The sequence below is a fragment of the Tiliqua scincoides genome, chromosome 1, assembly GCF_035046505.1.
Source record: "Tiliqua scincoides isolate rTilSci1 chromosome 1, rTilSci1.hap2, whole genome shotgun sequence".
Lineage (NCBI taxonomy): Eukaryota > Metazoa > Chordata > Lepidosauria > Squamata > Scincidae > Tiliqua > Tiliqua scincoides.
The window spans coordinates 127392006-127406123 of NC_089821.1; the positions used below are offsets into that span (position 1 = coordinate 127392006).

General features: G+C 44.7%; 1 protein-coding gene across 1 annotated transcript in view; it reads left to right on the plus strand.

Annotated features, from left to right (window-relative positions):
* CPS1 (carbamoyl-phosphate synthase 1) overlaps positions 1 to 14118 on the plus strand; it is a 169712-nt gene that overhangs the window by 114502 nt on the left and 41092 nt on the right. The window contains exons 23-27 of the mRNA XM_066622052.1: positions 1430 to 1495; positions 4376 to 4439; positions 5513 to 5694; positions 8415 to 8609; positions 10931 to 10998. Of these exons, the coding sequence (XP_066478149.1) occupies positions 1430 to 1495; positions 4376 to 4439; positions 5513 to 5694; positions 8415 to 8609; positions 10931 to 10998 (575 nt within the window). The remainder of the gene's footprint in view (positions 1 to 1429; positions 1496 to 4375; positions 4440 to 5512; positions 5695 to 8414; positions 8610 to 10930; positions 10999 to 14118) is intronic.

Genomic DNA, 14118 nt, shown 5'->3' on the forward strand with positions numbered 1-14118 from the left:
AAGATGGAAAATACTGGTGTTGACCCATTGTGCAGTGTGACCGTGAAACGTGTAGCTCCTTTTGTCTGTCTCTCAGCAATAAATTTTTATAGGGTAATACTTTATTTTAAGTGTCCCATCATTGCAAGTTCATTTGGTATTCATTGTGATAGCACTGAACATAATAAGTTCATCTGGTATTCATGACGATGTCACAATTGCTTTCATAGGTATTCCATAGTCATTTTGCTGTTCGATTAAGAGATGCTGGTATGAAAGTTCTACCAGCTGGTTTTTCCCCCCCATTTTTTTAAAAAATTAACTGCTCTAGAAATCGTTTTAAAGGCCCTTTCATATCCTAAAGCTCCAAATTATGAACCCTGTTTTGCAGGCTTTTCTCTGCGTTCTGATCTAGTTTAGGCAAATGTGTCCATTTTCTGCTGTTCTGGCTTTGCAGAATTGATGAGTGTGCCACCTGTCCTTTTGCTGAATGACTAGTGACAGTCTATCTTTTAAAATGTCATTCTTCTTGTGACAGAGAAGGGCATGTTTCTCCTAGTCACAGACTTCTTATTGATATGGGACTGCCTGAGGGGCTCCTTTTAGGGCCCAATCCTATCCAACTTTCCAGCACCGATGCGGCTGCAAAGCATTCCCAAGATAATGAAACAAACATTCCCTTACCTTCCATGAGGCTTCCATGATTGCCCTCCCCCACTACAGGATGCAGCACATGCCTTTTGGCACAGCTCTATCAGTGCTTAAAAGTTGGGTAGAATTGGGACCTTAGGGTGTTTTTACTTGAGGCCCGGAATAAATATGTGATGTATGAACTCTTGCAAGGACAGAGAAAGATGTTTGATTACAGAATGCGTAGGATCCAAAGAGCTACTTTAGGTGTTACTTTGGAGCTAGTTGAGATATGGCCTGGCCTCTTTTCTTTGAACAGACACCCCTCCCCTGGCAAATGCCATGTTGCAAACTGCCTTTGAAAGTTCCCTTAGTTTAAAAAATGTGAGGAGTTAGTTACTGTCTGACAAACACAAGCAGAAAGACCCCTTTGGTGAACTGAAATAGTGCCCTGAAATTTGGTGCACTGAAAAAGAACTGCACAGTTCTTTGGATCTCAGCTATTGTGAATACCACGACTCAGAGTAGAAGTAGCAATAGTTGATGACAGTAATAATAATAGTTGATAACAGTGATATTGACAAATGCACAACTGTGTATATAACTGCAGAGAAGTGATATAGACATACTAAAAATGAAATGAGTAAGTTTAATGATACTCAATGGCTGGTTCATATAAATGACACAGAAATACTTGGGTAGGAAAGAGGTTCTAACAAATCTGTAGAAGAATGGAGTGGAAAGGAAGCAAGAGTGGTGCATGAATGCTGAAAAGTACCTTGTTGACTGTTTCCTTATTTTTGACCGATTTCCTCTGCAGATTGACACACTGGCAGGAGAATACCCTGCTGTAACTAATTACCTCTATGTCACTTATAATGGCCAGGTAAGTGCCATCGTTTACCACTTTATAGCTACAGCGCATTATGATGTATTTTCTCCCATTAGAATCTGTTGACCTTGCAACTCAGTCTATTCACTCAGTCTAGAGTCAGCTATGGTTTAGAGCAGCTGGCACAGACATAATCCCACTGGAGTACAGGTGGAAATGTTTTTCAACAACTGAAATTGAGAAAGTGAAAGTATAGCTGGGAGCATTAAAGTTTTTTGAGCAGGCATAGCACAGATACATGCAGTGAGAATTTACCTACGGTGCCACAGTTTTGTTCCCTAAATCCCAATATCTGTGAACAATGAATGTGCTGCTTTTGCTCTTTCCTGTAGACCACCGATGAGAGTTTCTTCAATGTAAGCCTTGTGGTGTGGCAGATTTTTTTTTCTTTCCATGTGAAATTTAACCTCTAACAACTAAATTCAATTTGCCTAGTACGATACCTTCTCAGCACAGTGGTAGTTCTGTCCCACCCCATTTCACACCACTTTTTAACAATTAATTGTGTAATGAAAATACTAACTCCCTAGCAATTGGTGGAAATGAATTCCCCAGAAGTGATTAGCTGCAGGAACCTTGCCAGTGTCAATGCAATGCAGCACAACTGGTTACAGCAGTGATTCCCAACATGTAGAAACCCACGGACCACTGAGGCAAAAAGTGGAATCATCATGGACCACGTGCAACCTTTCCTACTCTGGTGCACAAAAAATACAATAAATTTCTAATAATCAGAGAACATTTGTTAGAGTTATTCTTTATAAAGAAGATGTGTAGGTTGCTTCTTTTGTTGCCGGCTGTAGGCAGTGTGTTCTTTTCCCTGTCTGGTGGTTCGTCAGGAGTGTCTCCTGAGTGAGTGGTCCCTCATGGACCACCAGAAGGGGCAGGAACAGTGGTTACGGTGGTCTGTTCTCCATCCTCTCTGGTGATCCAAGGGGGAGCATTCACTCAGCAAAATGCTGGAGGTGATTCGTTTTCTGAGACTTCACGGACCACTTCATAGGCTCTCGCGGACCTCCTGTTGTCCACAGACCACATGTTGGAAACTAATGGGCTACAGGGTATATGTCTATGAGAGAGAGAATTTTGACTTAGAACAGGGGTCTCCAAACCTTTTGGCCAGAAGGCTGCATCAAATATCTGGCACAGTGTCAGGGGCTGGGGAAAAAATTTTTTAAATATAAAATTTAAATAAATACATCAGAATTTCTCCAAGCACCAACACACACCCTAGAAATAAAGTACACACTCAAATGGACCCCCATTCCCCCACCTCCCCAGCTTTCAGAACACACTTTGGACGTGAGCTCCAGTTGTGTTCAGTTGAGTGGGCCAGAGGCTGACCGTGGGCCGGATAGAGGCTCACTGTGGGCCACATCTGCCCTCGGGGCCGGGGTTTGAAGACCTCTGACTTAGAAGATGGGGTTGACTTCTTGAACAAAGATAACATTCCATTGTTGGAGTTGGGATCCTTGTCTTTCTTGCTTAATGCCTTAAGGACCAGAGAACCACAGGACCAAATCAGTCTGACATTTGTCTTTATAAAATTAAAAGTCAAGGAACATAAAATACGTAGTTACCAGGGAAGATGGTCATTAAGCAAGAAAGACAGTAGGAGGAACTAAAGTCATTCTGTGAAACCCAAACATACCATAGCATTATGATACGCATAGCATAGAATTTGGTTCAGAAAACCGGCTGACATCGGAAGGACCACAGCCCCTCAAATTAGACATGATAGTGGCAAAACTACTTAATCCTGGCTCTGCTAAGTCAAGCAGGGGTGAGAGGGACCAAGCAATTGGGAAGAGTGGTTGGAGGTAGGCAAGTCTAGATGCATGGGGATAATTTTGCACTCCTCACTTTGAACAGCCCTTTTGCCCCTTAAATTGGAACCCCTCTTCCATTTTCTATGTGACCGTCGCCCTACAAATCAATTTACAATCAATTTCCTAGTCTTTGCAAGTAAGGGTCCTTAGTTGTGGCTCTTGCCTTTGGTCTCCGTCTTCAGTGGCAAAATCGATTACAGTGCTGCGTGACTGCTGATTTGAATTTGCAGACTGGCATCATGAACTGTGGCTGCCATCCTGTTCAGCGCTTACCTGGAACTAAGCCCCATGGAAATGTAGTGGGCCTCACACCTGAGTAAATATGTATAGGATTGTGCTGGGTGTTGTTTAATTAAGAAGTTTAGGAAGCGTTTATTACAACACCAACGTTCTGTAAGCCAGTATCAATCAGTTGCCATGGTGTACCGAGGCTTCTGGTGCCCAGGGCAGCGCCTGACGTCATGACATCATCAGTGTGCTCGTGCTACAACTGCTTTCCCATCAGGAAGCAGTTGGAATGAGAGCGTACTGATGATGTCATGACTCTGCGTGGCATCATGATGTCAGGCTTTACCCTGGGTGCCAGAAGTTGTCTGACCGGTGGCCAACAGGGTGCTTGCGCTCCAACCACTTCCTGATGGGGAAGCGGTTGGAGCGCATGCCCTGGTGCCTCCCCCAATGGTGCCCATGGCATAATCAGGGCAGTGCGCCTCTGATTGGTTGTAAGATTAGGTGGCTTCTTCAAATACTCCTTCCTTTATTGTGTAGTGTCCTGTGCCGATACTTTGAAGCAGGAGATAGAGTGTGGCTCATGAGTGTACATGAGTTTCTCAGGCTGCAATCCCCTGTAGTTAAGGTAAAGCTGAGTTTCTAAAAACCAATCTAATTCAAAGGCCTTGTACCTGTTTTAAGATAAAGTAAGTGAGGTCAAACTGAAGTTCTTTTGGATAAAGGACTGAGAGGCATAAATGCCTTGGTCTCATGAGCGTGATGGGTGCTGTTGAGAATTATTCCCAATGACTTCTCTTACTGTGTTCTATTTTAGGAGCATGATGTAAAATTTGATGACCATGGAATGATGGTGCTGGGCTGTGGACCGTATCACATTGGTAAATCTTGCTTATAGTTTCTCGGTCTTTTGGTCTGCCTAGAGGCTCCTTTGAAAGTCAATCTGGTTTATTTGGTATGTTCTTCTGTACGGACATTTCACTTTGTTCTGGAATTACACATCAGCTCTTGCACTATGCCATTGCACGAGCCTTATATATCGTATATTTAGAAACAAAGGCATTGGTTTTCAGCTTGGAGGCTTTAGGGTGTCCCTAGTGTTAGAGCCTGAAGACTCAGGAAGAACTGCTGCAGATGTAGCACTTAACCACACTGGAGAGATTGTGGAAAGGGGCCACAAAACAGAACAGAAGTGCAGGTCAAGAGTTGAGGGATGGTATGACTTTGCCATTGTGGTTTCACTCCCAATCATGTGGCCCTTGCACACTATTTAAAACAGAAAAAAATTCTATTGAGAGCAAAGAGAGCTTTCTTTCTTCTTTAAAATAGCATATGGGGGACAGAGTGTGCGGCATCAGGTACAAAACAATAGTGAACTATAGCTCCCCAATCCCTTGCCATGATTCTGCTTCATTCCATGGTTGTTGTCCCCCTTTGTTACCAACAACCTATTAGGATCTATACATGTTAAATATAGGGCCCAATACTATCCAACTTTCCAGCGCTGTTGTAGCCTTGCCAACTGGGCATGCGCTGTATCCTGCAGTAGGGGGCAATCACAGAGACCTCCTCAAGGTAAAGGAATGTTTGTTCCCTTACTTTGAGGCTGCATTGCAGCTGTATCAGCCCTGGAAAGTTAGATAGGATTGGGCCCACAATGTGTACTTTGGCCCTGTTGGAGTACAACTATGCTGTTACCGATTGGTACTGACACTAACTCCAGTTAATGCTAACCAGGGTTTCTGTTTCCTTAGGTACCCTGAGAGCTATTCTGTTTAACTAGATGTTTGTATACCTTTTCGATAACAGAGAATGCACAGGGTATGACTGAAAACTTCTAGGCAATTAGATCTGCTGTCCAGACTTTGACATGTACTGTTGTTGTTTTTTTTAAGCTTGCCCGCACAGTGCTGCCCATTTAAAGCTTCACCTAGCTTTGTTGTTCTGTTGGCAGGGAGCAGCGTGGAGTTTGACTGGTGTGCCGTTTCTTGCATCCGCACGCTGCGGCAGCTCAGCAAAAAGACTGTTGTAGTGAACTGCAACCCGGAGACAGTGAGCACTGATTTTGATGAGTGTGACAGGTTGTATTTTGATGAACTGTCGCTGGAGAGGATCTTGGACATCTACCAACAGGAGGTAAAATAAAATTTGAAAAAAGATACCAATTGTTTCAAAAGACACAAAACCCAAGACCTCTGAAAACAGGCTAGACATTTTACAAAGTCAGTCTCATGGTCACCTCTAGCCGGTCACTTCCTGAAGCAGCTTGTTTTAGAACCTGGCATTATGTTCTGCACGCCGTTGCTGTTCCTAGCAGGCTGCTCAATAATGACTGCCAAATAAATATAGAATTATTTTCCAAAGATGGCATATTGTGCAATATTTACAAGCTGATCTAATTTATTTCACAGTTTTATTTATGGCTCAAATTGTCCTGCCCTTGCTGAGCTTAGTTTTAGCCAGTGATTGTGAAAGCAATTACACACATGCTTAATTTTATGCATGGGGAGAATGCTATCGAAGCTAGCACCATTTTTCAAACGCTAAACACAGACTTAAGGACATCTGGGATAGTGTGTGTGCACGTGCAGGTGTCTGGTAACAGAGAACTTCCAGAGAACAGGTGAAAGTTGTTCTAACAGGCTTGCTGTTGTTTCTGAAGGTCCCTGTCCTGAACTGGGTTGTTCACCATCTTTGTACTTTTCAAACGATGGCAATATGCCTACAAAATGTATTTTCTTTGCCATATCGCCTGACAGATCACCTCCCTACTTATGACATGGCAGCCCCATTAGGTCAGCTGGAGAGGGCCCTCTTGCAGGTTCTGCCACCAATTAGCAGTGACCAGGAGAGGGCCTTCTCTATGGTGGTTCTCTACATGTGGAACTCCCTGCTAGTAAACGTTGGGTGCTCCCTCATTTTCCATTACTACAGCATTGGAAAAAAGTTATTTTCTTTAGTTTGGGGGTTAGGCCTCCCCCCCCCCCCGCTTGTTTCGCTTTCTTCTACTCACCACTACTTGATGTTTTTATTGCTCTGTGTTCTGGCTATTGTAATTTTTTTTCCTGATTCTTTTATTGTATTATTGTACTATTCTACTATTATTATTTTTTTAAGTTGGTTGTAAACTGTCTTGGGTGCCCCCTCCCTATGAGGAGGAGAATATTGTTACTAAAAGGCTTGGAATTGTGATTGTGTCTTCTTTCTGGGTGTCCAGGACTGACTTTAGAAAAGCCTTTAACCGTGACTACATGGGATCACATCCATTTTTAGAAATAAGCCCAGCTCCCCTCCCTAAACCAAAGAAAAGGGTCATTCTCTTCGTGGAGCCAAGTTCCAGCTGTGATTATGGAAAGGGAGACTCATCTGGAGTTTCTTTTTAAGACTGGCAACCCAGCTCAGTTCTGACAATAGCTGTAGTTGAGACAGCATCTAACTAAATGAGAGTTCTGTCATATTGTCCTGTAGTTTGTTGGGAGGGGGAAGTGTGATGAGATGGAGCTTGGGAGCCAGAGCTGACTGGCAGAAGCCTCTAGCACCACAAAGTGCTCCAAATGCTCCTGCCCTTCAGGAGAGCGTGTGGGATTGCTGCCAGAAGGTGAAATCTATGTGCAGGCAGAAGCAGCCTCCTAGATTCAATCCATTCTCCCTTCCTTGTTTTCTGCTCATGCTAATAGATGCATATTTAGAAAATGTAGGTCCAGCCTTGTTACACACGGATTTTTTATACACGGATTTGGCTCAACACGAATGGCCCTGCAAATGAGAAGGAATGTGCTGATCCCTGGAGAAGGGAAAAAATGCACCCCTTTAAAAAACTGCTTTTTATTGTTGCAGAGAGACAGTCGTACAAGTGATTATAGGTATAACCTAAGTATCCACAGATTTTTCTATCTCAAAGCTGATGAGAAGGGCCCTTTACATTCAAGCAAAACAATCCTTTAATAATGCCAGAGAGGGCAGCTGGCTGATAATCCATCAATCATTCTCTCTGCAGGCTTCACTCCTTCCTTCCCCTTGAGCAGGTGAAAGAAGGCTGAATGGCAGTGATTATCACCTTCTCCATTCCTTCCCCCTTTCTGGGGCTCCTGGTGAAGGGAGGGATTGCTGCCTCTAGTGAAGCCTAAGCGCCTGGAGAGAGACTGATTGCCTCTGTGTGCATTTCAAAAGATCAGCAAGGCTGTTTTTAAATCACGAGACTTTGTTTTTTTAAACTGATTTGCGATAGTGTGTTTTTTGCCATCCACTTGAGTTCTTGGAACTGAACCCTTGTGAATGATGAGTCTCAGACTGTACTCTTATCAGCCCAATGCAACCAAAATCCACAGGTGGTGATGCTGCAGTTCAGGTATGGGCTGTGCTGCATTCTGCAGGTGCTGGAGGACTCCTTGGGGCAAGGGGGCATTGCTGCAGCTGCAGTGGGTCAACTCGGTCTTGGACCTGTGCCAGTGATCTCGCTGGTTCAAGTCCACTTTGACCCTTGCAGGCAGACCAGACCAGAGAAGTGGCACAGGATTCAGCCTGCAGTGCCACCAATGATCCCACTCCCTCCTAGGCCTGATCTGCTCACCCTGCCTCCTTCCCTATTCCACCCTCTCCCATTCAAGCCCTCTCTGCCTTCCCCTGACCCTGTTCTGCCCCCCATGCTGAGCTGACTTGCTCCAGCAGGCCTCCATTGCTCTGCTGGCCTGCACAGGAAGACTCCAGCCTTCGTGCTTGCATGCTCACTTCCTGCGCTGCCAGAAATGCACTTTATGGTGCTTTTGCCACAGCCAGCACTGTTGCAAGAGGATTGGGTTGTAAGTTTACTACCATTTTTTGGTGGGGTCTGAATCTCTGTCTTCTCACTCCCCCAGGAATGTGATGGCTGCATCATCTCCGTCGGAGGGCAGATTCCAAATAACCTGGCTCTGCTGCTTTATCGAAACGGAGTTAAAATTATGGGCACCAACCCACTGCACATTGACCGTGCAGAAGATCGCTCTGTCTTCTCAGCAGTCCTCGATGAGCTCCAGGTGGCTCAAGCACCCTGGCAAGCAGTTAATTCTTTGGTAAGAAGACGTGCATCTAATCTGTGCTGAGCACTTAATTTGAACAACTATTCAAAAACGCATTTGGATCGTCTTTATGTTTGGAAGGTTGCAGCCCTCCTTCAGCGAGAATTTAGGAGCAAACGTCTCGAAGAAGCAAGCCACGCTGAGTCATAGCGGTCACTGCACATGGGCAAAGCCCCTGCACCACCAGCTGTGAGTGAGAGTTCCTGAACTCTCACCCACAGGTAGTGGTATAGCTCAGATGCTGGTTTTGCCAATGTAGTGTCAAAACCTGCATCTGTTGCTTTGCTTGCCTGTGGGGATGTTTGCTCCTGCATTCTTGCTGAAGGAGGATTTTATCCCCCACCCACAATCTGTAGTAGTGGTACCGCCCAGACACAAATTGTCCATCTTTGTGATGTCATTATGTCTCACTGTCATCGCATCTGAATAGGTCTCAGGAGGAGCATAATAGTCTAGCCCATCCTTTGCTTGATGGTGTAGGACCGTGTCATCTGAGTCAGTGGTGCTTGGAGAAAGATCAAATACATTTGTGAAACTGGGCTGTTTAAAAAAAAAAAGTGAGCACATTTGCAGGAAGAGAGCTTCTGATTTTAAAATAAGGTTTTCTTCTTGTTCTGTGAATCCCAAGCGTTCATGCTTCTTTTGACTGGGTCTCACCACAGTGGTCCATTATTTAAATGCCGTCTTTAACTCATGATGCATATTTTGTCCTCCGCAATCTCACTTGCAGACACCTAGTGAGCCACCTGGAAAATTTTTCAGTTTGCCACAGCCCTAATATATAAATATTACAGAAAATAAAACATCATGTATTGACTCTAAAATGGGTGGCGTTCATTGGCTCAGTGTTGGCTGGCCCACTGCTTTCCCTTTTGTTAGACTTTCTTACTAAAGCCTAAGACCAACTTACATGTTAAACACAAGTTTGCTTTTCTTTGTGCTGTGAGTCTCATTTTTTAACAGAGAGCAGAGTTGCCCAGACTGGACCTGAGAGAAAGAAAATAGGGTGGAAGAGGTTGCTTAACTGTTTCCCTTCTGGTCATTTTTTCAATTTGACATCAGTCTTCTCCAACCTGCTTTTTCACCAGGGGAATGGTGGGTAGGGAATTGGTTAAGCAACTTTTCTCTGCATGGGTTTCTGCTCTGATGCTACCTTCCCAAACAGCTCTGGGTCAAAGAGAAAAAGAAAAATGTGGAAATAATAAATCTTCACCGTAATGTGTACTCTGAGCCTCAGTGAGCTAGAAAAAGAGAACTCTCTGCAAAATGAAGAATGTTGGGGAGGAGCTGCTCCCTCCATGGCTGCTGTCATCTTGAGAACATCCCAGGTAAACTGAGATATGAAGGAGATGGAGCAAAGAGGCCAAGACTGACTGTAGCAGTTCATCTTGGTGTAACCTTGACCAACATTCCTAAGTGGTTACTTACACAACAGTGACTGTGGCTGACCTACACTATTCTGTCAGACTGACACAATACATTAGAGAGACGTATTTTTGTTTGCAAGACATAGGGCACAATTCAGCCCTTGACATACTGCACGTTTGCGACCCTCCTGAGTTGGCGCAAGGGACTTGTGCTGGCTCGGGAGGGTCGCAAATGTGCCGTAAGGCACGCTTGCACCTCCTTGGGAGGAAGCTGGGCTGGCGCTCAGAGAAGTGCTGGCCTGTGGAGGCTGATAGAAACCTCTGCGCCGGCTTCCTCTGAGAGCCTTGAGTCTGCATGGCTGTGGTGATGCAAAGCTCTGAGGTAGACGGGGGGAGGCGGGAGGGAGGCATTCCTGAGCAGGGGTTAGGGCAGGCAGTGGCTGGCCCCGGGGGCAGGCAGGCAGGGAGTGGGAGGCAGTGCTGGGATCCAGCGCTTCTGCTGGATCCCATCCCACGTTCCCAGGGAGAACGGAGTGGCTCCACACCACTCTGCTCTTCTTGGACTTGCGCCACCTCAAGAGGTGGCGCAAGTCCAAGGAGACCCATAGGGGCCAGCAGTCCATACCCAGAGGTAAGGGGAAATGTTTCCCCTTGCCTCTGGCTGAGCCGCTTATGGCCCCTATCCTGCGCTGGATACAGCACAAGCCTCTTGGCTTACCTGTTCCAGCACAGGATAGGATTGCGCCCATACTGTCTCATTCAGTAGGAAATCAGCCCCCACCAGTCCCTGCTCCTTCCAAAACCCATAAGAAGAACCACAGAAGAATCCAATGATTATGTAAACAGAAAGCTGAGTATGTTTGCAAACTTTACTTCTTTAAATATGTCAAAATAACCAAGATGTTCCCAGCATAAACAAAACAAAAACAAACTTTTCCTAACTTTTAGGAAGATGCTGTTGAATTCGCAAACTTGGTTGGCTACCCTTGCTTGTTGAGACCTTCCTATGTTTTGAGGTAAGTCATTTTTGCCAGCACAAACTACACTGCCAGCATTGTCTGCCTAGACAGAGATAGAAGAGCATCAGAACAGTGCTTCCATAACACACCGGAAAACTGCAGTTTGCAGACTCAGCAACTGCACCTTTCATGACTTGTGGAGGCAGTGGGAAAGTATTTGCCCTGTTCAGCACTTGCTTACTGAGCATAGGAGTTCATTTCAGAATCTTAGGGTTAAGCCAGATGCAGTGCTTAGTGCATAATATGAGAGTAAATTTTTTTCCTTAAGCTATTTCTGCCCAACTTTGCATATACTCAACAGGGATCAAATGTGTACACCTGTGGGCTGGGCAGAAATGAGTTAACTAAAAAAAAATCAGCTTGTTAATGTTTACTCACTTTCTCTCTAGTCAATTCTTTCCACTTTGTTATCTTGCACTCTCTCTTTCACAGTCCATGTACTTTTTCGTTTAAACAGGTCTTTCTTAGGTGCCCTCCTCTCGGCAGGACAAGTGAAAGGTCTCTAGGAATCTTTCTTGTACTCTATTTCCTTTAACCCATAGACTCCCCAACAAGCAAAATGTTTTGGGTTTTCTCTGGAGTTTGGTGACTACTCAGAAACTTCCATTTCTGCTTCTTTGTGTTTTTACTGCAATCCTCCTGATACAGGAGAGGATCATTTAAATAGATGGGGAGATGATATCATTCCTAGTACCCAGTCGCTAGCTATTTCTGTACAGTCTGCACGGAATGGTTATTGGGGCTGGTCACTCCATAGTCACCAAATTAGATGCAGCTTTCTGACTGACTGGTTACGCAGTGCCTCTGAAGTAACCCTTCTTCTTCCCAACCCCTTTCCTCTCTAGTTCCTTTATTCAAGCTGCTCAGCAAATTCTCAGAGAATGTAAAATCAGACCAAGGTGTCCGTCTAATAACACTTTCCGTTTCCAACAGTGGCAGGCCAGATGCTTTCAAAAGTCAGGGCATTAAGGCAATAGGCTTTCTCCATTATTTCTCCTCCAGCAACAGGTCTTCAAATGTTTACTCCCTAGTCCCTACAAACATGAGGGATCCATTTGTTTACTAAAGGCTGTATTGATAGGCTCAATCCATCTAAGCCCTTGTTTAAAACCATCTAAACTAGTGTCCATTACCCAATTGTCTCTTCCTCTGCATGCAAACACATTGTGCACAGGGAACTATCCCATTCACTACTAGTTTCTTTAACCATTTGTTCCTAAAACTTACTTATTTGAAGCCACTCTAGGCAGCAATTCTTTTCTGTCACTTTACTCACCGCCTGTCAGCTTGCCTCAGATTCATCTGAGCAGAGCGGCCAGCACCAAGCAAATGTAGTGAAAGGAATTACTGCTGCTGATGCTCGGGTGTACCTGATGGCATGGCTAGCCATGCCTTCAGATCTGAGAAATTGTGAGGACTCTTAAAGCTCAAGTTCCATGTTGAAAATCCACACCATCAAATTGGACCCTGCAAATAGTCTGAAATGTCCATCTGCATTACCAGGATAGGGTGGTTTCTTAACTGGAAAATTAGGTTTTGCAGCTTCAAGGCTCTGGATAGTAGTAAGCTGCGATGCTTTTGTTCACTGTAAATAATAGCTATTCAGATATACTTACTTAATATGTTTGATCAGGCAGTTCAGTTGATGCTGCACACATCCATATCTGCAAACTTTGGTGCCAATGATATTTCCTGGATATGCCTACTGACCTTTAGAAATAAAAAATAGTCATTTGAAAATATTAGACTCATGCACCTCATATCCTATATAAGTGTGTTGGAGCTCCACATGTATATACTTTGGAAAAGAGGCGTGTATGAATATTGCAGTAAGCAACAAAAATTTGGTGGAGACTTATGCTGACTGGTTGTTTCCAAGATTATAAAGCCTGAAAAGATTAAGATTCCTTCAAGATTTAAAAGCAATCTTCACAGATTTTAAGATTATAAAAGGCTCAGAATGTCAAAATGTATCAGCCAGTGTCAAAGCTGACTGAATACCATTAGTAAATCATCTGTCATCCTTGTTTCCAGCATTGACTAGTTCATGACAGGACCAATATTTTACATTTTTTTTTCTTATAGAACATTGATATCCTGCTTTTCTATCTTGGAAAAAATATTCCGGGGGGGGGGGGGCTTTCATAAAAACTCAAAAGAAAAAATTATATATTTACAGGAACTTGAAGAACCAGTGTGAAGTATGCTGCCCTGTTGAGGCATGGCAGAGTGAGCCAAAGAGGGTCGGAGGAGTTGATTTGCTCCAAAGGCAATGGTACCAGGAGTTAAGAGAACTGACAGTGGTCCATTGATAAGATTGCTGGGCAGCTGGTATCAGCCCTTAAAAAGAACTGGAGGTGGTGCAGAAAGAAGAAACAGAGTGAGGTGGATGAAGAGGAAGGAGTTGGAGAAAGAGTGCAGATAAGGAGTGCAACAAGAGTGCAGCTTTAAATTGGAGAGAGAGTGCAACAGGAAGGAAAGAGAGACGGGGAAGAGAAAGGAAAGGGAGGGGGCTAGCGGGCTGAGAAGAGAAAGGAACTGAGGAAATGGACAGTGAAAAGGAGAGGAGGAGCAACAAGGAGAAGAGGAAGGAGGAGCAGAGAGGCAGGCAGGGGAGAAAGCAACAGGGAGGAATGGAGAGAAAACCCAAGAAATAACAGCTGAGAGCATGAGGATAAACCCTGAGAAGGGGCAGCACCCAAGTCAGGCCACCCTATCCCGGGCTTGTCTCAGTGCTTGCCCAGTGGACAGGAGAGAGTGATGCTCACACAGTGCAGCACCCAGCTGATCGGACCTTGAATGAGGCTCCATGTGTGCTTCCCTGCATAATCCCCATGGCTAGGAGCACTCTGCTGCCATTGTAGTTGGTCCTTCCAACCTCTCCAATCCCACCAGGGGATTCTGACCAGCATAGGCAACCCAGAGGGATGAAACTACTGGGCAGGCCCCAGTGACTGTAGGAAGTGTGTGCTAGAACACTTCTGTTTTGTCAATTCCCACCCTATTTCCCTGCCTTTGTTAACCCCAAATTGAACCACTAAGAGTGAAATTCTAACCCCTAATTGGGACGATGCAAGTCCCATGCACTGGCCCAAAAGTGGCACTTTTGTGCCACTT